The sequence below is a fragment of the Synchiropus splendidus genome, chromosome 9, assembly GCF_027744825.2.
Source record: "Synchiropus splendidus isolate RoL2022-P1 chromosome 9, RoL_Sspl_1.0, whole genome shotgun sequence".
Lineage (NCBI taxonomy): Eukaryota > Metazoa > Chordata > Actinopteri > Syngnathiformes > Callionymidae > Synchiropus > Synchiropus splendidus.
In genome coordinates, this window is record NC_071342.1 from 10,875,789 (window position 1) to 10,900,304 (window position 24,516).

The 24,516-nt window shown below is 44.7% G+C and overlaps 4 protein-coding genes across 13 annotated transcripts in view; 2 read left to right on the plus strand and 2 right to left on the minus strand.

Annotated features, from left to right (window-relative positions):
- The window catches only part of tet1 (tet methylcytosine dioxygenase 1), a 28,359-nt gene extending 26,945 nt beyond the window's left edge, over positions 1 to 1,414 (minus strand). Inside the window, exon 1 of one of the 2 annotated variants that reach the window (XM_053875599.1) lies at positions 1,219 to 1,414. The gene's annotated coding sequence lies outside the window, so the exon portion shown is untranslated. Of the gene's footprint in view, positions 1 to 1,168 lie in introns of both variants that reach the window. The other variant, XM_053875598.1, reaches the window with a different exon arrangement.
- Positions 1,415 to 2,640: 1,226 nt separating this feature from the next.
- On the plus strand, positions 2,641 to 7,220 carry slc25a16 (solute carrier family 25 member 16). 2 transcript variants are annotated; one of them, XM_053875181.1, is made up of 11 exons: positions 2,641 to 2,829; positions 2,908 to 3,026; positions 3,620 to 3,712; positions 3,772 to 3,905; positions 3,982 to 4,045; positions 4,166 to 4,287; positions 4,346 to 4,412; positions 4,485 to 4,647; positions 4,724 to 4,792; positions 5,703 to 5,859; positions 5,936 to 7,220. In XM_053875181.1, exons 2-10 carry the CDS (start codon positions 2,942 to 2,944, stop codon positions 5,857 to 5,859), a joined length of 954 nt encoding a protein of 317 aa, XP_053731156.1. In that variant the 5' UTR covers positions 2,641 to 2,829; positions 2,908 to 2,941; the 3' UTR covers positions 5,936 to 7,220. The 2 variants fall into 2 exon arrangements, with proteins under 2 accessions (XP_053731156.1, XP_053731157.1); XM_053875182.1 differs by lacking the exon at positions 2,908 to 3,026 and having other exon boundaries at positions 5,703 to 7,220.
- Positions 7,221 to 9,522: 2,302 nt separating this feature from the next.
- alox5a (arachidonate 5-lipoxygenase a) lies at positions 9,523 to 16,495 on the plus strand. Of its 2 annotated transcripts, none has more exons than XM_053874369.1 (14): positions 9,523 to 9,941; positions 11,424 to 11,625; positions 11,697 to 11,778; positions 11,850 to 11,972; positions 12,134 to 12,240; positions 12,319 to 12,491; positions 12,568 to 12,714; positions 12,930 to 13,133; positions 13,205 to 13,291; positions 14,021 to 14,199; positions 14,261 to 14,382; positions 14,538 to 14,638; positions 14,963 to 15,133; positions 15,193 to 16,495. In XM_053874369.1, the coding sequence occupies exons 1-14, from the start codon at positions 9,636 to 9,638 to the stop codon at positions 15,370 to 15,372; spliced, it is 2,184 nt and encodes a 727-aa protein (XP_053730344.1). In that variant the 5' UTR covers positions 9,523 to 9,635; the 3' UTR covers positions 15,373 to 16,495. The 2 variants fall into 2 exon arrangements, with proteins under 2 accessions (XP_053730344.1, XP_053730345.1); XM_053874370.1 differs by having other exon boundaries at positions 11,427 to 11,625; positions 15,193 to 16,494.
- Positions 16,368 to 24,516, minus strand: part of marchf8 (membrane-associated ring finger (C3HC4) 8) — a 54,471-nt gene continuing 46,322 nt past the window's right edge. For 4 of the 7 annotated variants that reach the window (XM_053874375.1, XM_053874372.1, XM_053874374.1 and 1 more), the window contains 4 exons: positions 23,050 to 23,230; positions 20,619 to 20,754; positions 18,764 to 18,778; positions 16,368 to 18,252 (listed from right to left, as the gene is read on the minus strand). In XM_053874375.1, the coding sequence (XP_053730350.1) occupies positions 17,948 to 18,252; positions 18,764 to 18,778; positions 20,619 to 20,754; positions 23,050 to 23,230 (637 nt within the window). In that variant the 3' untranslated portion in view covers positions 16,368 to 17,947. The remainder of the gene's footprint in view (positions 18,253 to 18,763; positions 18,779 to 20,618; positions 20,755 to 23,049; positions 23,231 to 24,516) is intronic. The other 3 variants (XM_053874376.1, XM_053874373.1, XM_053874379.1) reach the window with 1 other exon arrangement.

A 24,516-nucleotide genomic window follows, 5' to 3' on the forward strand; every position in this document is an offset into this window, starting at 1 on the left:
TGTTAAGTGTAATTGTTCAATATATTGTCACTTATTTAAGCGTTCAGAAAAAACATCTTAAAAGAAAAGAAAAAAATGGAGCCAAATTGCAAAGTTGTTGATAGTAAAATAAAGTAAAAAAGTCAAGTAAAAGATATTCTAAAGATGAGTAAAAAATATTGTAAAAACGAGTACAGACAAAATGGTGTAATAAAGCTATAATTATTATCAACATAGAGCTATGCTGAAAAGTGTGATGGTGTGAAGTAAGTAAAATACAAAACAAATACCACAAGAAAATATTATTACAAAATTCTATTATGGGCGAAAACTACAACCAAACTATATCTTTAGGAGATAAAAAGAACAAAAGCATGTGAATTAAATGTCAATAGTGAGAATAACTTATACAAACGTTCAGTTCCGTCATTGATATTATTACAATTCTTAAATCTTATTATGAAATTAAGGTATTAATTGAAATGTAATGAATAAACAGCCGTCCTTAATTCTTAAAGAATAAAATTTGCAGTAAAATAATCTATTCGGCGCCATTAAAAAGGTCAAAGCACGCGGACTTTATTTCCACTATTAAATAACATGATGAAACTTCCACATTCAGATGCTCTGCAAGTCTCGTTTTTAATATTTGATGTCCTTTTGTGTCGCGCTATTGTCACATGCAGATTGCACGGATATGATCGAGCAGCTTTAGCTTTGCATTTTGCTCTTAACACCATGTAACTAGATGATAATAACACAATAATAGATAACAGTGTAATTATTTCACCGGGCGGTGTTATGTAATGCATCTTAAAATATTAACGGATGCTCTGACGGGGTTTAGAGTAAAAGCTCTACACACAAGAGAGCAGACTGTCGTTATCATCCACTGAAATGAGAGTTTTGAAGCGATGAAAACAAGACTTCCTGTCCGCCTCGCGTGGCTTTAACCGTTTAAAGGGCAGGCAGGGAGTGGGAGCAGACTGGATCCTGTTTTCGTCCGAGGCTGAGGGGGTTATTACCGCCTATAACAAACGCGGTCGACGGTTGTTTCTGCACTTGACCGCCGTCTTCCCCAAACACGACGCCGCTGAAAACATCCGCACACGACGTCCAATGTCGCTCTTGTGCGTGCGAGTCGAGTCCAAAATGTGAGTTAGTGAACACGCCAGAGAGCGTTACATACCAGCGAGAGACAGTTGCACTGTCTGAAGTGCTAATAATACTCCGCTCCACCTTGTATTGGTTTCCCTCCGCGGCAAATATGGACTCCTGGCAAGTTCAATCCATCGAGGCACAAGCGCATGGCACCAGCACCAGATCCACTAGATCCACGTCGAGTAGTCAGCGCGAGTCTTTGACAGCCATTAAAGTGTAAATCCCTCGGCTGTCAGTTGATCCAGGGCAGCCCCGCTCTCACTCTCCCTCCAGCAGACGCAGCAGAGCGACGCGGCTGCCAGAGCTCGCCGTCGCACTGGAGGGAAGAGCGCCAGAAAACCCGGCCTGGATCGGAGTCAGGCGAGTTCACGCGGCAGATGGGATGCGTTCATGATGCGCCTCTCCTGGAGAAATTCACTCTCAATAAGCGACGAACACTGAGCTATCATGAATGTTGGAAGACAAGGGGTAGACATTGGTAGTAATAGTGGCACAGTAGCCACTAATTTTATTATTTTTTAAATGTTATTCCACATGCATACTTTTACTGTGAACATGCAACAACTGGAGTATTATACTAATATATGTAACAGTATGGAACATCAATATATAAAAAAAATATTTATAAAAATATTGCCACAAATAAAGTAAATAGTCAAACATCTGTGGAGAAAAAAACATTTCACCACCCAAAAATATGGTAATTACCATTATCAGTAAAATGATATCCATTCTTTGTCATGATGAAATAGTAAAGCAAACTTTACTTAAAAGCCACAAATGTAAATTGTGACAGTATAAAACACCAATAAAATTTTTTTTTATAAACATATTGCCACAAAGAAAGTAAATAGTCAAACATCTCTGGAGAAAAAAAACATTTCACCACCCAAAAATACTATTATCAGTAAAATGACATCCATTCTTTATCATAATGAAATAGTAAAGCAAACTTCACTTAAAAACAACAAATGTAAATTATGATAGGTGATGAGAGATTTTGATTACATAAAAGAAACTGGATTAAAACGCATCAATTGTCATCATATTAAACATGACAAACATTTCATCTATCACATTTTAACTGATGCCTGAAGTCTAAGCTCAAAGAAGTGACGAGAGAATCAAGCGACTGGCAACATTGTGACACGTGAGCCCTCTGCTGACGGGTTTTGTCCTGTGACACTGTTTCCTGTTGTCGTGTATTTACTGTTAGTTAACGTGATTAAGAAGCAACAGACGGACAGATCGACAGGTCACAATTGTTTTCGCAATCGTCGGAAATTCTGTGAAGAAATAGGTCAACTTGAAAAAAAAAAATCAAGCACTTTTACAAAACAAATAAACAAAATAAGAGCCATTTTAAAAGTGTCGTGTTTGGCCGTAAACGTGACGCGCCATTTACAGTGTTTTACACTTCAGAATATCCATTCAAATCACTGACTTCGTCACTTTCCGTCGCCGGTTATGTCATCCTTCGTCATCAGTGCGCGACTGTGTTTTCTCTCGACAAGCCGCAGTCGAAGGACACTGGAGTAGTTACATGAACGTGTGTCACTCTTTCTCTCTGTTGTTCTTATACATAGAAGTTACTGCTCGGTCTTGAAAACACGCCAACAAATACTTTTAGGAAACAGACAAACTACTTTGTCCGGGCTGTTCGCTGAGAGTAACGGTGTTTCAAACCTCGTGAGTATTGTCCGTTGTACGGAACTCAGTATTGCCATTGCGTTTGAACGTGTCGTTTGCCATTGTGTTTGCGGTCAGTCATGGGTGCAGCGGGTCGGTGAGAGCAGGCAGAATGTCCTCGGAGGCTGCGGTCTCCTCCATCAGCAGCGCCCCGGCCCAGACGGACTACTACTGGCTGCGATCCTTCCTAGCTGGAGGTGAGCCCTTACCACTGCTTTATGGTCCTCATTGTAGCAGATCGAAGTTCAGTCTACGCGGCTTTTTACAGCTCTGCAATAAATGTGATGCATGTGAAGGGTTTATTTTGAATGTTGACGTTAGTGAGGTCGAGCAACTGGAGCTCAGGTGGCTCTGACTGCAGCGTGAGACTGTGGAAACCTCCCAGTATTTCCTGGACGAGGTATGAAGAATATGTTCCCCAACCCTCCGGGCTCCTCCAGGCTTCCTCACGTACATTGCTCCTGGAAATATGTTAGGAAAAAGAGTGTATTTCAGATGAACCATTCCGTGAGGTAGTTGATGTTGGGTGCTATTTTATTCTCCCCCAAAAAGTCGTTTTTAACACAAAGTACAAGAACTATGGCTGGATTTCCAAATGATTGATAGTGACCCCAGTTATATTGACTTATGTAAAAGTAAAACTTTGTGTACATATTGACTGATCCTAATGCCAGTTATAATGCCATTAATCTGTACAGTTCAACCCTTAAACATACTGTAAATATCACTGAACAAGATTCGTGATCAAACAAGTTCGTAACTCAAAACAATTGGTCTTTTTTCGTTGCAGGTGTGGCAGGATGCTGTGCCAAGACTACGATTGCTCCTCTGGACCGGGTCAAGATCCTCCTCCAGGCCCAAAACCCGCATTACAAACACCTTGGTAAGGGCTGCCTTCACACTCCGGCATCACATGCGTCACAACGCTTTTTTTTCCTGCAGGTGTTTTTTCCACTCTAAAAGCTGTGCCAAAGAAAGAAGGCTACCTCGGCCTGTATAAAGGCAATGGTGCTATGATGGTTCGGATATTCCCCTATGGAGCCATCCAGTTCATGGCCTTTGACAACTATAAAAAGGCGAGTTGTGGTGACATTTCACTGAACGGCATGTTCGCTTGACTTTTTAAAGACTGCCTCTCGGTTCACTTCTCAGGTGTTAAGTAAACGTTTGGGAATCTCGGGACACATCCACCGACTAATGGCAGGATCTATGGCAGGTAACTGGCGGCGCAATTCATTTGAATTCACCTCCAAAACTGTGTTTAAGTGAGGGTTTCATGAGTTTCATTGACTGGACTGAAGAGTTTCCAGTGAGCTTCCGTGTGATGTGTCGCCAGGCATGACTGCCGTGATTTGCACCTACCCTCTGGACATGGTCCGAGCCCGGCTGGCCTTCCAGGTGACAGGGGAGCACCGCTACAGCGGCATCGCTAACGCCTTCCACACCATCTATCTGAAAGTAAGAGGCTTGTTTGAGACTTTGCTTCAGAGTTGCTGACCCTCTGAGTGTTTTTAAGGAGGGAGGACTCAAGGGGTTCTACAGAGGACTGACTCCCACTCTCATTGGAATGGCACCTTACGCAGGTGAGTGAGTCCCCTCCATTTCCCAGTTCCCCTCCAGACAAACTGAAACACCAAAAAATGTTCACCCCGCAGGCTTTTCTTTTTTCACCTTTGGAACACTCAAAAGCCTTGGCTTGAAGCATTTCCCGGAAAATCTGGGTCGCCCCTCCTCTGACAACCCTGACGTTCTTGTCCTTAAAACCTACGTCAACTTGCTTTGTGGAGGGGTTGCAGGTGCCATCGCCCAGACCATATCGTAAGATAACACGCCCTGCTCTGTTGAGTGGAACTGTCTGTGAACTGTCGGTGGGGTGAATGGTGTCGCTCTGCAGGTATCCCTTGGACGTCGCTCGGAGGAGGATGCAGCTGGGAGCCATTCTGCCAGACTCTGAGAAGTGTGTGTAAGTGTCACGCAATGTTCCCTCTAAGCTGCGCTCGCAATTGCGCACAGCTGACACATGTCAGCGCACAAAAATATCTACTGTACGCAGGGCTTCTTACCGTCAAGACGTAAAGCCTTACGACATTAGATCAATAAAATGAAGCGCTGACTGCTCTGTTTGACCGCGAGTGTCCTTAACCGGCAGTTTCCACAGGTCCCTCGGTGCAGCGCTTAAGACCATACACAATCGAACTAACAGCAACTCAAATAGCTGCTATTTGAAGTGAACTATTGGAGCTGGCTGATGTTTAAGAGCTGATTCCTCTTAAAAGTTGTTCGTGGTTGGTCCAAAATGTGCACATGCACTGAGCCAATTGGGGCGGCGGAGTTACGCACAGGAGAGAGAATCGTTGCAGCGCATGTTTCAAACTACAATACACAGAGACTACACGCTAGTCAGGTGAGGAAATTCACTGTGTAGACAGTGAAAGATCTACACAGGCTCACGGCTCCATGAGGAGCGGTCAGAGAATACGTTAGCCCTAAGTGGACAAAATTCAGTCTCACAACAGACAAGAATATGTATAATATATATGTATATGTAATATACAATTCAATAACAATTGAATGCTTTTATTTTTTAAATAAAAAATATATGAAATTTCACACATGTTCGATTCCTCAATGTGAATTACACAAATTGTAAATAAATGTTTATATATTTTAACGCTATTATAAACTATTCCAGACACAGCCGACAACATGTCGCTCACTGTGGTCTGGGTGACCGCTCAGAGAGTTTGTGGGTTTGCTCAGACCCACGAAAAATTAGAGGGAACAGTGGTGTCACGCTCTCATGTGAGGGAACATATCAGGAGCTTCTTCAGCAGATGATGACATTCATTTTTTTTGTCTAAATTTCACGACAGGTCCCTGAGCAAGACCCTGGCATATGTTTACAAAGAGTACGGTGTCAAAAAGGGACTGTACCGCGGCCTCTCTCTGAACTACATTCGCTGTGTGCCCTCTCAAGCTGTGGCCTTCACCACCTACGAGTTCATGAAGCAGGTGCTCCACCTCAACTAGGTCAGTTCCGCAGCTTCCGTCTGAAGTGGTCTGGCCACGTTGACTGTGTCTTACTGTGGCTCTTCGAGATTATCAGGCCCCGGCCTCAGCAGAAAGCAGATAGAGGAAGTCAAAGACAGAAGCGGAAACTCTCCTCGGCCCCTTTCCCATCAAGCAAAAACTTCCTGATTTAAACTGCTGAGAAGTTCTGGGTTGTCGCCTCCCCGAGTTTGCGTTGTATCATGACGTACAACTTTCAAGTGTTTTTGTTTAATCTCACTGTCCAATGGCTGAAACCATCAAACCAATTCTGGAACCAGGAACATCACTGCCTACTTTTTCATCATTTATCAGACTGTTTCCACTGAAATGTTTGGTCGTGTTGAAGCTTTATTTACTGATGGATGAACGTGTCGATGTGAATCGATTTTGAAAGGCAGACAAGCAAATCAATTCTTACTTTTTGTATTTGCGTTTTTTATTGTATTCTATTTATTGATCATACTTGTTTTTGCCACTGGGTGGCAGCATTAGACACAGTGCAGCGTCCGCCTTCAAAACCTGTTTTTATGCACGTCTGATTAAATCTGATCAGACAAAACGTCGTTTTTATTTTTGTTTTTATGCAGTTTTGGTCAATGGTCATTGCAGGGATTTGTCTTTTAAACGACTGATTTTGATTATTTTAGAAATACTTTTTAGACCACTCACTTGTTGCTCCTGATGTCCTCGAAATCCAATGCCTCCAGTTGTGGCGACTCACTCCACAAACAGAACTGTGTGGAAAATGTTCAAGATGTGTGTTTGTGCAAGAGGCGAGTCACAACTCACCTGCCCCTCACTTGGGACATACATCTGGGGGTCAAGCCTTTTCCTCCCTCAAGAGTTTGCAGTGCTGAGGAGTGAAGTGGGGAAGCCTCTCTGCGCATCACGACTTCTCTCCAGCTGCTTTCTTATTTGTGATTCAGCTACAAGTTGTTGTCTTTGTATGTCAGTGTATCCATATAAACACCCGCTCTCTAGATACATGCTGACTAAGGCTTTCCTCTCACAATAACTGAAATGATCTCAGGTCATTCCGTTATTGTGAGTATGTCCTGTTTCGGTTGAACACAGCAAATGTGACACATGTGGAGATGAGAACTGCCGACAGTTAGTTTATGCTATTCATTTCCCATTGTCTTAAGATGTTTTCAGGGGAACATTCATGTGGCGTGTGACCCACTTGGCTCATGGAATTCAGGAAGAGTTTCAGAGAATGAAAACCATGTGTGACAGACTCACCGTTTTATTAAAGGTTGCATCTCTTTCTCGACTGTCGTGTAATATGCTTTCGATTTAAAGCTGATTTTGAAGTTGAATAAAACAAACACACAGTTTCATCGTTGCTGCCGGTCTCTGAGTGATGGAAATGTGATGTGTGCACTGATTTCTTTGAGTAGAATAACTTCAAAAAAATCAACTTCAATGGCATTTCTTCTGGCCTGTCACATAGCAGGTGATATAAACACATATATATATATATATATATATATATATATATATATATATATATATATATATATATATATATATATATATATATATATATATATATATATACACACACACACACACACACACACACACACACACACTGTGGTACCTCGGTTCTCGACCACAATCCGTTCCAGATGGCCGTTCGAGAAGCGATTTGTTCAAAATCTGAATCGATTTTTCCCATTACAATGAATGGAAAAAGAAGTAATGTGTTGTGTGTGTTCTGTAGGAATCTACATCTTTAATGTATCTTCCGCGTGTTCGCGTTCCGCGTACTCGTGAGAATGACTACCAAAAACCCACAACTTAAAATCCAAAAGAATTTATTCCCTGACAGAGGAGTCTAATTACCCTAACAGAGCTCTGGGTCCACAACTACGCCTGACTTAGCCTTAGCTCCAGTGGTGTAGAGTGACAAAGACTATCTCTGGCCCTGACCCTTTTATGACACATTTCAGTTCATCTTGGGGTGTAGTCTCCACTGATTGGTCCTGGGCTCTTGGGGTCCCCGTTGCCATGGCGCCACATTCCTGATCTGGTTTCGACACCCCTTGGTTTGGAGTGACATTGATGAATCCTCTTGTTGTTGCCCATTTCCTGGCCTTTTTTGGGTGGAAAGCTGTAAACAGATAATCCAGTCCCCTCCTCTGATTGGCTTGCTTCTGCTGGTGGACTGGCTGGTCCCATCTCTGCCTGGCTCTGCCTGGGTCCATAATTCATCCTCCTGACCCATCGCTGTGCCAGAGGTTCCTTATCTTCCACATTCCTTCACTTGGGGGAAGGTAGATGTTTGTCCCCACAAACTCAGATCAGGCTGTTTGGGCCAGTTCTGGGTTATATCTCCTGGGCTCCTCCTTTGTCCTGGTACCAAATGGTTCCTGCCTTTCATAACTCACTCTTCCATCCACGCATCTTTACCACACTATCCTTATCATACACACCTCTCATACTGGATCAAACTGAGGTTACCTTACCTATTATCACTGCGTCTGTTGGATTCAGTCTTTCATTAGACAAAGCATTTATTCAATAGCAGATACTTGATAAATATGATCATAAGTAAAATATCATGATTCCCACAGTTCCAAGCCTTAAAATACTCTTTTGTAGGAGTGAATGTAGAGTGTCTGCTGCAGGTGCGCTGTTCCTCTATGTGTGTGGCCGCTGCATGTGGGAGGGGTTGCCGAGTGAGTGACGTCTCTCCAGAAGTGAAGAGGTGCCCGGTGCGTGTCCAGCTCTGAATGTGCGCTTCTGTGCAGTTTGGCTGTGACAAAGTCATAAACCAAGTCACGCTCTGTCCCAGACTCGCCTCATCCCTGTCCCAGCTCCAGCCCACAACAGGACATCAAACCCTGGAGTGTGCGCTCCAGCCTCTGAGGTGTGGAAAGCGAGCACCTCCCCTGTGACACTCTACCACGGTCCAGTGCGGAGACAGGAAAGGTTTTACACCTCAATATGGAGAAAAGACAGTCAGTGGGTCAGCTGATCGGTCCGCGCACGTTATGCACGTTATGTATATATATATATATATATATATAGGGACGGAGTGCGGCTACTGCCTCCAGGAGACATGACTAGTTAAACTTTTGCCTTTTTTGGCTTTTTAAAAAAAGCCAAAAAAGTAGTAAAATAATAATGAAAATAAGGGGGCATCCCCTACATTTTATTATATTAGTGGCAATATATCACTCTGTTTTTCATACTTGCTGCTTTTTGTGTGTGATTTTCGCTCCACTGGGTTAGAGTGTAAAAGTAAAACATTGACTGTATATTCATATAACTGAGATTATGCTGAAAAATGACCCCAAACATGGGAAAACACAGGATCCCCAAGAACTCCAACCTCAAAATTGACATAAAAGATATTGTTTAGGCAATGAGAGCTGTCGGGTGCTAAATGTAACTTGACAAGTAACTTGTACTCTAACTTAGTTACTTTTAAATTCAAGCGATCGGTTCAGTTACTAAGGAGTAGTCAGTGGTGGGGTTACTTTTTCAAAGTAACAGTGGCACCATGTCTTCCACGTGCTGCTTTATTTCCACTTCATTTTAATGCGTCTGAGATTTCACCTTTTTTTTTTTTTTTTTTTTAGGTCCCAGCAAAAAATTGCGCCGTCGCCCACAGCTGAAACCGGCAACTTTCCCAGAAGAATGGTGGATGTACCTGCCGCACCCAGCCACCCGAAGAGAATAGTTTCGCTGTCTCAACCGGAGCGTTAGTATGAGGTTTCACCTCCTCTGAGAATAAGACAGGGAAGATGAGAGACGCAGTCATTGTTTCAGGACCCGCTCCCTCTGTGGGCGGTGCGGGGAGGGTCCTGCCCTCCGCCTCCACTGGACCGAGAACCTCTCCAGCGGCGACCAGAGCGCGGGATCTTGCAGAGAAGGCCAACGGTCCGAGTTTCCTGGCGGGGATGCGCAGCTACACGGTGACCGTCGCCACCGGGGGCCAGTGGTTCGCCGGCACGGATGACTACGTCTACGTCACTCTGGTGGGCAGCGAGGGCTGCAGCGAGAGGAGCCTGCTGGACAAGGCGCTGTACAACGACTTCGAGAGAGGAGCGGTGGGTTCAGAGCAGATGAGCGTTCTGCCTTCGCAGCATCTTACTATTTGTTATTTCAGAATCTCAGTCGTCTCAAGAAAATTCCCTAAGGTCATTTTTGTGGCAAGCGAAACTCATGACAGGCCGCAACACGCGCAGAAATATTTGAGATAAATGAAAAAAAAAGTCTTGGGGCAATATACAGCACTGCCTCAGAAAATTACAACATTATGATAAAGTTCTTTCTTTTCTGTAAAGCACTTAAAACAAACCAAAATGTCATACATTCTAGATTCATTACTAATCAATTGACAAAGGAAGCATATTATTTATATAGGAAAATTATATAAAAATGATTATATAGGAAAATATTTCGAGATAGGATTTTTGAGTTCTCTTAAGCTGTAAGCCATAATCAGCAATATTAAAATAATAAAAGCAATATTTCAGTTGATTTGTAATGGATCCAGAATGTATGACTTTTTTGTTTTTTTCATTGCATTACAGAAAATAAAGAACACAATATTCTAATTTTCTGAGACAGTCCTGTAAGTTTCTTCTCCACATGCTGTTTTTTTTTTTTTTTTTTTTTTAGCAGGGAACTGTATTTGTATGTTTAGTGACGTTAGTTGTAAATTACTGTCAGTATTTTCACAGATATTACAAACTGCATGTACTAGTACTACACCTCAGGAAAGTGCTATTATTACAACTGTAAAGTCTACTATTACCACTACTTCCACTGTCACTAAAAGTACCTCTACTACTACTTCACCTACACTTGATGCTGCCTGCGCTAAAACTATGAATCTACTGCTACTGCTTCACCTATTATCACTTTTACTGCTATGTCAACAACGACAACTTCTACTTCCACTGCCATTACTGATGACTATAACTATCACAACGTCCACCATCATAACGTACCTCTGATGCTACTTCAGTCACTACGAACCCTTATTTCCTCCTGCTCAAGTTACCTCACGGTGTTTGGTACAACTGCCGTTGCTGCTGACTTTACTGCAGCCACATGATTTGGTTGGAATACAAAAGAAAAGAGACGCAGAGTTTTTTTTATGTCCAAATATTGCTTTTTAAGAGTACCCGATCAAATGTGGAAACTCAGGTGCTCATCATTTGCAGCGCACTGCTTTATTTTTTGATTCCAACAAGATTGCAAATTATTATAAGCGTGGTATTTGGGATTGCTAACCCCTAACTTTGGATGCTAACTATTGGATGACAACCAGACAGAAATGGCTATCAACCAACTGTGGGTTTTTGGAATAATATGGCTCCTGTACATTTAAAAACTTTCATTTTTTTTCATGTAAATATGTGTGAGTGCATGTAATAATAATGAACTGAAATATATTTACATCTATAAACTGAATTAAACCATATGTATATTTCAATAATAATTCCAACCGGAGCCTGGTTTTCTGTAAACACTGCACGTTATCTGCCATCTTGTTTTCTGTTGTCTCACCTTCGACCTTTAAGCAGGTTGATTCCTATGAAGTGAGAGTGGAGGAGGATCTGGGCGAGATTCTCTTGGTGAAAATAGAGAAGAATAAATACTGGGTGCAAGACGACTGGTACTGCAGGTACATCACGGTCAAGACCCCATCCGGAGACCACATGGAGTTCCCCTGCTTCCGCTGGATCGTCGACAACAAGGAGGTGGTGTTGCGGGATGGAAGAGGTTCGCATGGACCCGCTAAAGTTACAAAGCGCTAAGTGATCCTCCCTCATAGCCGTGGTGGTGTTTTTCAGCCCACCTTCCTCAGGACGACAAGCTCAGTCTGTTCAAGAAGCACAGGAAAGCCGAGCTGGAGATGAGGCAGAAAACTTACAGGCAGGTGCTCCTTCCTGCGAAGTGGAGGTCTGGACCTGAAGGTCCTCTCACGTCCCGACTGTGCTCTGCAGGTGGACGGAGTGGCAGCCGGGGTTCCCCTTGAGCATCGATGCCAAGGCTCACCATGATTTGCCACGGGACGTCCAGTTTGACAGTGAGAAGGGAGTGGACTTCGCCCTCAACTACACTAAAGCGTACGTCCTGGATCAGACGTTTTTTTAAACAGTCCAACATTGATGATAGTCGTGGAAGTTTCAGCTCACTCCTCAGAACCAGCACGTCCCATTCGTCTGCACTGTTAGTCCATGGACTGCACAGCATCAGACACCGTTGTGACGCAAATGTCTACTTCCAGGATCGAGAACCTGTTCGTGAACCAGTTCATGCACATGTTCCAGTCCTCCTGGGGGGACTTTGAAGATTTCCAGAAGATCTTCCAGAGAATCAAAAACACAAATTCAGGTGAGTGGAATTTCTCCGCTCTGGAACATGGAAGGCATTAGTCACAGCTCTTTATTCACCTGTGAATTTTATCACCAGAGTACGTGATGAAACACTGGAGGGAGGACTTCCTGTTCGGGTATCAGTTCCTGAACGGCTGCAACCCAGTTTTAATCCGAAAATGCACCAAGATTCCTGACAAGTTTCCCGTCACTCATGAGATGGTTGCGCTCAGTCTTGAGAGGGAGTTGACTCTGGAGCAGGAAGTACAGGTGACCCACCAGGGTCAATACCACCAGGCAAGAGAGCGTGAAAATGCTATGGTAAAGTGCGCTCTTGTGCTTGCAGGCAGGTAACATCTTCATTGTGGACTATGAGGTTCTAGAGGGCGTCAGTCCAAACTGCACAGACCTGTCCACAACTCAGTACCTGGCTGCCCCCATTTGTCTTCTCTACAGGAACCTCAGGAAGAAAATCCTTCCCATTGCTATTCAGGTTTGTGTTCAGTTCAGGTGAGGCGAACCAGTCACATCACAGGCTCACACAGTCTATAGGAGTTAGCATCGCCACAGGCGACCACCCAGGACCCAACTGGGCCTGTAAAACTAACTACGTGCCAGACTAATTTGCGACCTTCACCCTCTATGCAAGGTCAAGCTCATATTTTGCTGTCAGAATAAAGAAAGTGTGCTCCCTCCATTTGTCCCCAGCTGGGTCAGAGCCCGGGTGAGGACATGCCCATCTTCCTGCCCACCGACAGCCATCACGACTGGCTCCTGGCCAAGATCTGGGTCCGCTCGGCCGACTTCCAGTACCACCAGAACATCACTCACCTGCTGCGGACTCATCTGATCACAGAGTTGTTCGCCATCGCCATGTACCGGCAGCTGCCCGCCGTCCACCCGGCCTTCAAAGTTAATCCCAGTGATACTCTGGCGCCCGATTGGTCCACGTATTCATGTCTTCTCATCTGTGCTTCCCGCAGCTGCTCATCCCTCACGTCCGCTTCACCATCGCCATCAACACCAAAGCTCGCGAGGAGCTCATCTGCGAGAGAGGGCTGTTCGACAAGGTCAGGTTGAAGCAGTGAACGCGTGTCTGTCCTCACTTTCGCTTCCCTCACTTTTTTCCCGCCTTCCTTCCTTGCCTTGCTTTATTTTCGTCAGAATTTGTTTGAGATTTGAGCAATGAACAAGCACATATTTTGAAATTACGGCTCCAGCAAGCAAGTTTTTGGAGTAATAACTTTTCTTCTTACACAACCTCCGCACAGCGCTACATTAGTACCAAAAAGCGAACCAGTCACAGCGTCCGGGGAAAGCTTGTTCCTGATTGGCTGGTAGCCAGTGGCAACATGTCGTAGCATGTGAGGAATGACTTGTGTTGTTGTCATGTTACGCTAATATTCATTTCCCCTTTTCTGCAACGATGAAGAAAAATACCTACCAGGCTAACTGTGCTAACGCTGGTTTCTGTAACACAACCTTTCTCCCCTATAATACTCGGAAAAAAGAGGGAGAAACTACGAAAAATGTTCAGTTGAAAATATCACGTGACGCATCCATCCAGGTACTTCTCTTTCGCTAATATTCTTCCTTCTTCAATTCTGTTCTGTCCATCCTATCCCTCTTTCTTTATACCTCCAGTCCTTCCTCCTTCCCCTGTTTCTTTCTTCCTTCGCTCATTTGTTCGTAACTAGTCTTTTTGTTATGCAGCTATGACATTTATGTTTCATCTCTTCCTCCACATATAAATCAATTCTGTTTTCCCCTTTGCTCCCTCCATCTTTCCGCTCCTGAAGGCCAATGCGACGGGTGGAGGAGGCCACATACAGCTGATCCAGAGGACCATGAAGACCCTGACCTTCAGGTCTCTGTGCTTCCCTGACATGATCAAGTCTCGAAACATGGAGGACCAAGAAGAGCTGCCCAAATACTTCTACAGAGACGACGGCTACAAAGTGTGGGAGGCCACAAAGAAGTGAGGCTCTCTCGTTTGTCTCAGCTGGTGCTGGTGCTGACAGCTGTTTGTTTGTTCGCAGCTTTGTGTCCGACGTGATGTGTCTGTACTACACCAGCGATGAGAAGGTGCAGCAGGACGAGGAAATCCAGGCTTTTGTCAAAGACGTGTGCAGCTTTGGAATGCAGGACTTTGACCAATGCGGTGGGTGAACACCGCAGGCCGTTTCAGGTCATGTTGACATGACATCCTGTGTTTCACCTCAAGGGAGTGACGACACTCTTGCCAAAGATGTTGTAAAAAAAAAAAGCCACGTGCCTCGGTTGGTCAATGATTCTGGGCTTTGTCTGTCTCAACAGAGTTTCCCAAATCTCTGAAGTCACGGGAGGAACTGATCGAGTACCTGACCATCATCATATTCACGGCTTCGGCCCAGCATGCGGCGGTCAACTTTGGGCAAGTAAGGCTGTGTCCCATTTCTCACCCCAACACTCGTTTTTGACCCAAACACTTTTGCGCGTTCTTGTTCTTGTTGTTGTTCTTGTTCAGTATTTATGTGCGACAGTATGTTTTTATTTCTTCTCAACAAACAACAGTCACGGCAGCCAATGACACGTTGCATTTACGCGTGACATCATGAGGTGTGGTCCCAATTCTTAGGGACACAGCCTAAGACTTCCCAAGTTAGCTCAGTGACTGATGCAACAATAGGCTCCTGAGCGCCGCGTCCTGGATTGAGCCCGCAGGCCTGCACTTTGACACGTATCTGTACTCCTTTATTCAGTACGACTGGTGTTCCTGGATCCCGAATGCGCCGTCCACCATGCGGCAGCCGCCGCCGACACAGAAGGGCGTGGCCGACATGAGGCTGATCGTGGACAGCCTTCCAGACCGTGGGCGCTCCTGCTGGCACCTGGGGGCCGTCTGGGCCCTCAGCCAGTACCAGGAGAACGAGGTGAAGAACAGCAGCACCTGCTGGGGTTCGGCACGTGTATCTAAAGCGCCTCTTCACAGATATTCCTGGGGACGTATCCGGACGAGCATTTCACGGAGAAGTCGGTGAAGGAGGCCATGGAGAAGTTCAGGAAGCAGCTGGTGGACATCACCAGCGACATCAAGAAGAGGAACGAAGGGATGAAGATGCCCTACTTCAACATGTCTCCAGACAGAATCCCAAACAGCGTTGCTGTGTGAGGAGCTATGCAACATTTGTCTGTAACTATGATCGCTAAATGCCGTCAACTTTTTCCCAACAATTCAAGTGGATCACAGCAGAAATGTTCTTATATAACCGACACATTCCTCATCCATACGCTGACTTGAGAGGCGAGTTTAGGCAGGTGATAGTTTTGGGGTTATGAGGAACAACTTTTTCTTATGATGCTAAACATCAGGATTTTTTCTTCAAAATGTTATCCCTCATCACATGCATGATACACATGCAGGAGTCATGAGACTTTCATATCAAATCTACACAAAGGCACTTTAGATCACGAAGCAGATAAAAAAATAACGAAACAGCACAATGTTAAAATATAGTATGATTTTCAGTGCAGTGATTATTTAAAAAGTCAGCGCACTGGCACCGTTTTTAACGACACCGATCTGTGATCAGGAATGTACAGAGAGGTTTTGACTTCTATTTATCGTTCTTAAATCCTTGCTGCCCTCTAGTGGCGAGTCAGGTGAGACTAGTGTCGCCACAATTTTATGAACGTCATTGAAACGGCTGAAACTATTAAATATAATAGTGTTTAAATATTCATTAACCCCAAAATATCACGTGAAATTTGAAATCTGATCTTTACAAAATGACAACAGAGAAAACCTAAAGAAAAAATGATCTGTCCCGGTGCTCCTTATGTGATCAACATGTGATGCTTTAGAGCCTTGAAAAACAGTTAGCTATTCATTTCCCTAACTGTCACAGATTTTTCAAAACAGAAACAGCTCACTGATATATAAACAAGATTTTCTCATTACAAAGGAGTACAGTAGATTCTGTACTTGAGGGTTAAATGAATACTTTTTGTGCGAGAAACCTTTTATAAATGGATTTTGAGTAGTGCTGTGCTTCTTAAAATAACTGGCTTAACTTTCTATTTTTCCATCCATGACAAACTAAAGAAATATCCCTCACACAAACTGTTTGATTTGAGTCTGACCCATCACACAGACACTGTCCGTCATAAAAGCAACTTCATTTTTATTTGGTCGTTCTTTTTAAGTCTACATACTATCTTCAAACATGGGAGGGGAAAAACATCAATATTTATTCAGTTTTATAAACATAAGTACTTTGAGCAAAGTTTTTACATTTCTACTCCAAATAAAGTTCACAGACGGACTGGTGGAATGATATCATCGGAGACGGAACAGTCGTGGTCGAGTCCAGTCAGCAGTAAACACGCCTTGCGCTTTATGCAATTTACACTTTTTCCCAGGTTTTCTTTTTGAACATGTGAAAGAAAGCAAAGTGCAGACGAGTGACAAAGAAAAACCTGCATCCAGCAAAACGTGAAGGAGCCAGCTCCTTTTGCTAAGCATGTGTCATCACAATCTTAAAATAAAGCAGGAAACTAGTGCAACAAATGAAGTCTGGGGAGTGTAAATTGCATAAAACGGATTAAAAAGGAAACATTTCATTTTAAATAAATAGGAGACAAATAACAGAGAGGACCAGGGAGGAACCCCTGGCCGGACGCTGACACACAACTAGAGAATAGAACAACAACAAAAGGGTAATTGCACTTTTTATCTGTCTAATTGCACAGAGCCTTCTGGCTATCAAACGCATCTCAGTCGACACTCATCAGTGGGGAACGCAGCCTCCTGCTGATGGCGCTGTCTCTTTTTCCGCACGGTGATGTTTGTCGCTCAAAGACTGGCTCTTTTAAAATGTGTCGCTAAAATGGCTGGTAGGCTCAACATGAGCCCGGCTTCTCTGTGCTCCTGAACCACGAACCAAGGGTGGTGAAAGACGCCGGCCCCATCTCCGGCTCAGGTGAACCAGGAACCAGGAGCGGAGAGAAGCGTGGATTATTTTCCCCTCCAGGACAAAAGCAGGCAAATCATCGTCGTAAAAACTGCACATGGAGTATATCACACTATAAATACTTTTTAGGAACACAGAAGTCGCCCGAAGACACGGAAAAGATCCTGAAATTTCCAGTTGACAGTAGAAAACTTTTTTTTTCATCATCATTTTCACTTATTTTGTATAAAAAAAAGTTACATTCTTGAATCCTTCTAAACTTCCATTTGTAGTCCCAGTTCAATTTTTGTCATCCGTGTGTGTTTGGAAAAAAAAAACACATTTTAAGCACAGGAAATTAAAGACGTCCAAGAGCTCCTCCACACCTCCAACTTGAAGCAAAAAGTGATATAACAGAGGCAAATCCACCATTTCCCTTGTTGGACAGGAGTCCAGTGATGGACAGTCGATGGGAGAGTGTAAACACCTGCCTCCTCGTGCTGTCACCGTGTCTTCATGTGACGACCAGTGTGGCTCCCTCGTGCACGACATCATCAGCACAGTAAAACAGATAAGAAAGTAACGAAAAAGTGCGCAGGATCTGACAGGATCTGTCAGGTCACATGATGTGTAAAAACAGCAGTGGGTGCGTCGCAACGTACAGCAGGCCAAGCCACATTTCTAAACCACATTGACACCTCCAGTGTGAGTCTGGGAGCCTCACCATGAAGGTGTGCCTGGTCCTCCTCCTCAGACATCTACAATCACTTCTGCGAGGAGCCGAGCTCAGGTGCGTCACACGTGTAGCACCTCCATACTGTAGTCTTCCGTCTCTGTGTACTGGGAGGAGTTTGTGTCCGACTGGGTCGGCATCAGCGCCTCCTTGTTGTCCAGACTGGGCTCGATGAGCGGCGGCTTCTCCAGCACCAGCTTTTTACACGTCTCCGGTCGGTTCTGGACGTATATGACCCGGTTGTACGCCTTGAGCCGCCGCCATAGATGGATGTAGACCTTGCACTGCACGTACATGAAGACAAGTCCGCCGGTGAAGCCGATGGCCACCACCACCAGCTTGGTCCAGAAAGGCCACTCCAGGATGCCTGAGAAGGAACGCACAGACAGGAGAGCAGATGGGTCCGGCGGAACCGAGAGAACCATGAGCGGTGAGGGAGGGACGGCGTGTCAGGGAATCAACGCTGAGTGTGTGTGTATGGTCAGTCAAGTCAGTCGCTTGCCATGCATTTGTATCTGTGTATGTCTTTCACAACAGTGTAGATGCATCTCAGTGTGAATGTACGAGCTTGTTTGAATAACCTATATGTGCTACCTCAGTTTGTGTATTTAGTCGGAACGTGCCAGACCATGTGACCACGTGTGTGTTAGTATCTGTCTATTTGTGTTTACTTTCATGCCCAAGTTCGAGGAGTCTGTACAACGATGTGTGAGTCTGAGTGTGTGTGCATGTAAATGACCTCTGAAACAATAATGTATATTCAAAAACAAAAGCAGAAGGGGGAGGGGTTGAGGACAGAACCGGAAACACGCAGGAGAGTGGAGGAGGGTGAGGAGGGGGCTTCTTTAAACTCAAAAGTCCAAAGGTGAAAGGTTTACCTGGGATTCTTCCGGCTGCATGAGTAGAGAAAGTGTAGGTGTCACGTGCAGTCACAAAAACATCACATGATCATCAACAGAAAGGACTCATCAGAGAAAGAGTGGCGAAAAGCAAAGTGAGTGGACGTGTGACGCCGTTGCTATAGCGACCCAGCATGAATCATCAGGTGTGGCTGGAACAGCACAGCTTGTTCCTCCATCTGGACAGTGTCTCAGTGGCAGCAGGGACCGGAGAGACGGAGGACGGAGCCACGGCTCTGGTCCTCGTCGTCTGTCAGTGGTTCTTGAACCCACAGCTGCTGCTTGACCTGGGTGCAGACAGATGTAGCCCCGCCCTCGGGGGAAGCGCAGCGCACTCCGGACCAATTGCCCTGTGATCTAATTTGCTGGCCATGAGCAGAGCTTAACCCGGGAGAAAAAGACACTTTTCTTTCCAGTTCGGATGGTCATGTGACCATCGCTGAGGCCATCGCAGTCCAAAACACACATCCGCATGTAAACAAAACGTGTCTCACCTTTCACTCTGAACTCTCCACTGAATAGACCACGGTAAACAAAAACCTGATGGATTATTTCCGACGTGTTTTTAAACCGACTCTCAGCTTCCTAAAAACAGAACCAGAGACGACTGATTCAGTCTGGTCTCCCTATATATTCACAGCCCCATGTTCTTTCCTGGGTGGAATGTTTCGGCCTAATGTGACGGGTGATGTCGGCTGAGGGGATTGTAAAGCAGCAGCTCCTCCACCTGCTGGGAAGTTGATTATCTGCAGGCAGCTCTCCATCTGCTCTTCCTCCGTGCTGCCAAGTGAAGCCGCTGCCAGTAATACTATCTCTCACCACTGCAGCCATTGTTACCTTTCCTTGTGATGAAATAAATAATGGGACAAGTATGGCCTCATAATTCCGTCCACATTCTTTGGACGTCTGACGCTGACAAGCTCTTCAGAGAGAGGAGTGTAACCTGAGTCCTCGCTCAAGGTCTCACCAGGAAAGGCAGATGTCTGAGCTCCATGAGCTGGATTCTCTTCCTGACTCCATCATCAAGTCCAGCACTCACTTCAGCAGCTTGGACCTCTCACCACTCCAGACTGAAACTCCACCACTCGTTGTGGTGACGCATGTTTATGTCTGCGAGAGGCAGAAAAATCTAACAAGTCTTTGGAGAGGAGGTGGATACAGACTGAACATCACCATAGACAATACAGACGGCAGGGCTTTTGGTGTTCTGTTCAGTTTTCTCATTCATATTATTTCGGTGTTTGTATCATGCCATGAAGTTGAAAAATCTCATATATTATTATACTACCAAAAACTCATGATAATAGTAAATAATACCAAATACTGGATGTCAACTTGGATGACGTGGCAAAACGCTGACTTCATGGATCACATTTCAAACTATTCTACAGCCATATAAACAAATAACTGCAGTAGTAAAGGGCTCAAGAATATTTCAGGTACACGGACCTAAATAAAGGACCACTCTCGTGTAACGGGATGCTCTCGCAATGTCACCCCACCTGAGCTAGACAGTCGTATAGTTAGTGACGCGTGACTGGCCAAAAGGAGGTCGGCCATATTGGCCTGGGAGCACTAGCCTAGCTCAACTCGTGCATCTACAGAGGCCACTCGGTCATCGGTGAGCCAAAACAGGATCATGAGTTTTCACTTTCATTGGAATGACTGGAATTCGGAAGGTTTTTTTGTGTAATCTTTGAGACCAAATGCAACAATATATCTGAGGTCCCTGAGTTAACATGATCTTCCAGGGCAAGTTTTTTGAGGCGGATTCCATAAATTTGCGACTGAAGAGATTACACTACTACATGCCACACTGTGTGTCGGTGCTGACCGTGTTTGATCTCATCCGCCGTCCTGTCGATGAGCACGTACAGAGACCAGACCACGCAGGTGATGGCGATGACGTGGAAGGTGACGGAGCACATGATCTTTCTTCTCTCGCTGGCAGTCATCTGTAGCTTCTCCCACTGCAGACAGACACAGAGAGGACAGCGGGCGGCGTCAGGGGGAGGACGACAACATGGCTTAATGCCACAGGGCGACAGCAGGAGACAAATATGGGGGAGTCAGTTCTCATCCAAGCTCTGGCAAAGATTTTCGTGGGTTTTTTTTTCCAAAAACCTAAAGTGCTTGTCTGATGTTGAGCTGACAAAACAGAAAGATATTTTCAGAGACTCAGTAGATAACAACTAGATGATCATCCGTTCAAAATCAAAATCAAAAAAGGATGTCTGGAACAGCTGCTGTCAGTCGCATAACATAGCAGAAGACACAATGTGTTGGAAACAAACGTCATTTTGGGACAACATAACTTGTGTAGCCACAACAGCTTCTGAGTACTCGTGTGTCAGTGGAGAACCCTGTTTGTCTTCTGGCCGGCACTGGTTACAGGTGGCCACCAACTGTTCCAGAGAATGGCAGATATACAAGTGTGTTACGATCCCAGTGAGTTTGTCGCTTGTTGTTGTTGGCTTTTTGTTCCCCACAATCCCAGCGGAACCAACCAATCACACCTGTCCTGCCATGTGGAAGTGGAAACGGCAGAAGCCGCCTGACTGTCAGAGACTGATGGAGCTTTTGTAGGAGACGCGTGACCAGCTGCTGCGGCTTTGTTGTCTCGAGTTCTGTGCTGCCTAAGTTTGACTGCTATTTTCCAAAAATAAAATGTGTTAGTGTGACTTATCTCCTAAGTCATTTTACCACCAACCAAGCAGTGGGGAATATTGAACCGTTATCATTATAGGAGTTATAGGAAGAAGACAAAAAGTCGTTTCAAAATTAAATGAAAGGCATAGCTAAAATACAGTTACGAATTACTCGATAAATACACTCAATTATGGGCGTAGGGCGAGGTAGTGGTTAGCACTACCAGCCTCCTTCAAGAAGCTTGTAGGTGCACCTGGGGAAACCTCAGTCCTTGCAGTGTTGAGTGAGTTTGGATTTTCTCCCTGGTTCACTGACCACTCTAGTTTCCTCTTACAGATGTTGATCGACATACTCCAAGTTGTTCATAGGTGTGAGCATGTGTGTGAATGGTTGTTTGTCTCTCTACGCCCTGGGATAGGCTTCAGCCCCAGGCTACCACATCAGGTAACTAGTGGAAGAGGATGACTGACTGAACTACAGTATTTATCAGAAAATTATATAGAAAAAGAAGTCATGAAAGGAAAAAGACAAAATTTGTATTTTTCAAAAGTAAGTGGGAAAGTGGAAAGGCGCACGCACACACACACACACACGCACACACACACACACACACACACACACACACACACACACACAGGAGCAATGTCAGAGTGTCCATTTAACGTACTGAGCATGTCTTCGTGCTGTGGGAGGAAACTGGAGAACCCGGAGAAAACTCATGCAGGTACAGGGAGAGCATGCAAACTCGACCCAGAAAGGTCCAGAACCCTGAACCTCCTTGCTCTGAGGCAGCAGTGCTAACCATTGCTCCACTGTACCGCCCGCCCTTAGTATCGTTTATAGGACAGGGAATGATGGAGCTTTTCTATACTTAAAGACTGTTTTCTTCAACAACATCATCGTTTTACGATGCTTAAAGCTTTGTATACAGTCACATGTGGGGTCCTCATAATGTCATAACACTCCAGAATCAGTTGCCAAAACTAGTCTCAAGTCTCAACTCCGACAAACTCGGGCTCAGCTCGAGTGCAGCAGAGGGACGATATACTATTTATGGCAAGACACCAGACTTGATAGCGATCCAGCGACACATTAAGAGTCCTGGCAACAGAGCGACACAGATGAGCGATGTCACAGCCAGGTAGCCCAGGCTCTGCCAGTCACTTCATCTGCTGCCATCTCCAGGAGGGATTTCTCAAGAGTTGGAGCTCATTGAAACGAATCGATGCCTGAAACATTCTCCGACGTTTGTGTTTATAATTAGTCAGAAGATTGAATAGGAAATTAAAACCGCTACAGAGAGTGACCTTCAACAACCTCAGAGTTCAAATATATATTAATGACAGTAACACATACTCTTCCACTGGTTTTCATGTCATGACCTAAATGCGTCAACAGAAGTTAAGAGTGAAACTCACTAGACTCGACTGAATTTGTTTATAGAAGCAGCCACAGGAATTCACAGCACATTTTATCAAGAACACACAATATAATTAATACTTTTGGTTTTCAAATGTTATAACAGTGTAACAGTGTGTTATGGGGCTGGCAGCAAACTGGGTGGGACTGTTTTCTTGTATTAATAAAGTTTGACACCAAACAATTTAAAGTCTTACCTTGCGCAGAGGTTTGAGCTTGGTCTCCATGATGAACTCATATTTGCAGAGCTCACAGCAGCGAGTGTCGGAGCTCTTGATCCACTGCTGCAGACAGGCCTGGTGGACGAAGCGCAGACTCCCTGTGCAGTGGCATGGCGTGATCAGAGGACTCTCGTCGTCGCCTTCACAGTGACAGATCCTGCAGCAAGCAGAGAATACGGTGAACGTATGAGACACTGACAGATCTGAGAGGAAGGTGGAGGGATGAAGGGGCGAAGGAGGGAGAACAACAAGCCTAACTTTTCTAGATTCTTATTTTGCTACAGGGCGAAAGAAAACGCCATTACATCAGGAAGTTGAGGGAGCGAGATTGTTACAAGACACGCCAGGGGAGGTTTGTAGTCACATCTGGTGAACCGCTTTGTTCAGGAGAAACGAGGTGAAAAGCAGTGCTTAACACACTTAATACTTCTATAATTATACTTATATATATATAATTATACAAAGACAGAAAAAGAAAAAAATAGAAAAATGAACCCAAGTACTCAGAGAGTAATAAGCACAACAGAGAGAGAGTGATTTCAATAAAGTCAAGTCTGGAGAAACAGGGACTCACTCCAAACTACCATTACACACCAGGACTCAATTGTGTCACGCTCAGATATGTGCAGTCGTGTGATTCCATGAGTCAGAACAGCTTTGTTCTGGGCAACTTACGCCCCACAGATTGACTCTGGAAGCAGTGACCAGTGTTGGCAGTGTTGAGTGCCTCCACGAGGAGATAGAAGGCTTTCTCCAGCACGAGTCAGAGTCCTCCACTGAGTCTGATGTGGCCTGATTCTTTTACTCAGATCACATCTCGTCTGACACATTGAAGGACAGAAGCCATTAGTCACTCAGCAGAAATGCTTTTGTTCGTGACGGCTTCCTTAGAACACGAACAGACCATGTGTTTGGCCTCATCACACACCAGTCAGGGATGGAATCGAGGAAGGTGAAATAAATGAACGAATCTTGCCAATGCGACGACAAAACGGAAACATATGCAGCAAAAAGCATATTTTGCGGTGTGATTAATTGTGCGTTTTCATATTTGATCAATTATTTTGTGTTGCAGTGAAGCTTTATTGCAACATGCAGTCATTAAAAATGAAGAGGCCATTCATCTCTTTGTGCTTTCTCATCCTTCGACAGTCAGGAACCAGTGATTGTCCAAAGAGAGCAGCAGAGATGGTGCTGATCTGTGCTCAGTGAAACACACATGCTCTCTCACGTGGAGGAAAGCCGGTGTACAGGATAATGACTATTTACGTCCCCGAAGGATGTGGATGAGGTGTAAGCAACACGAACAAAGGCGGGTACAAATAGGTAATTTCCCCCAAAGAAGAGGATGTGAATGTTCAAGACTAAACAACGACAGCAGACAATGAAACAAAGGTTGAGTCTGCATTGTTTTGTTGTTGTTTGTTTGTGATGATCAGAAGA

Coding starts and splice junctions, on each gene's coding strand:
- alox5a (XM_053874369.1), top strand. CDS start 9,636: ATGAGAGACGCAGTCATTGTTTCAGGACCCGCTCCCTCTGTGGGCGGT. Junction 11,973..12,133: donor GCCCTCAACTACACTAAAGC/GTACGTCCTGGA, acceptor GTCTACTTCCAG/GATCGAGAACCTGTTCGTGA. Junction 14,383..14,537: donor GCAGGACTTTGACCAATGCG/GTGGGTGAACAC, acceptor CTGTCTCAACAG/AGTTTCCCAAATCTCTGAAG.
- slc25a16 (XM_053875181.1), top strand. CDS start 2,942: ATGTCCTCGGAGGCTGCGGTCTCCTCCATCAGCAGCGCCCCGGCCCAG. Junction 3,027..3,619: donor GCGATCCTTCCTAGCTGGAG/GTGAGCCCTTAC, acceptor TTTTCGTTGCAG/GTGTGGCAGGATGCTGTGCC. Junction 3,713..3,771: donor CCCGCATTACAAACACCTTG/GTAAGGGCTGCC, acceptor TTTTTCCTGCAG/GTGTTTTTTCCACTCTAAAA.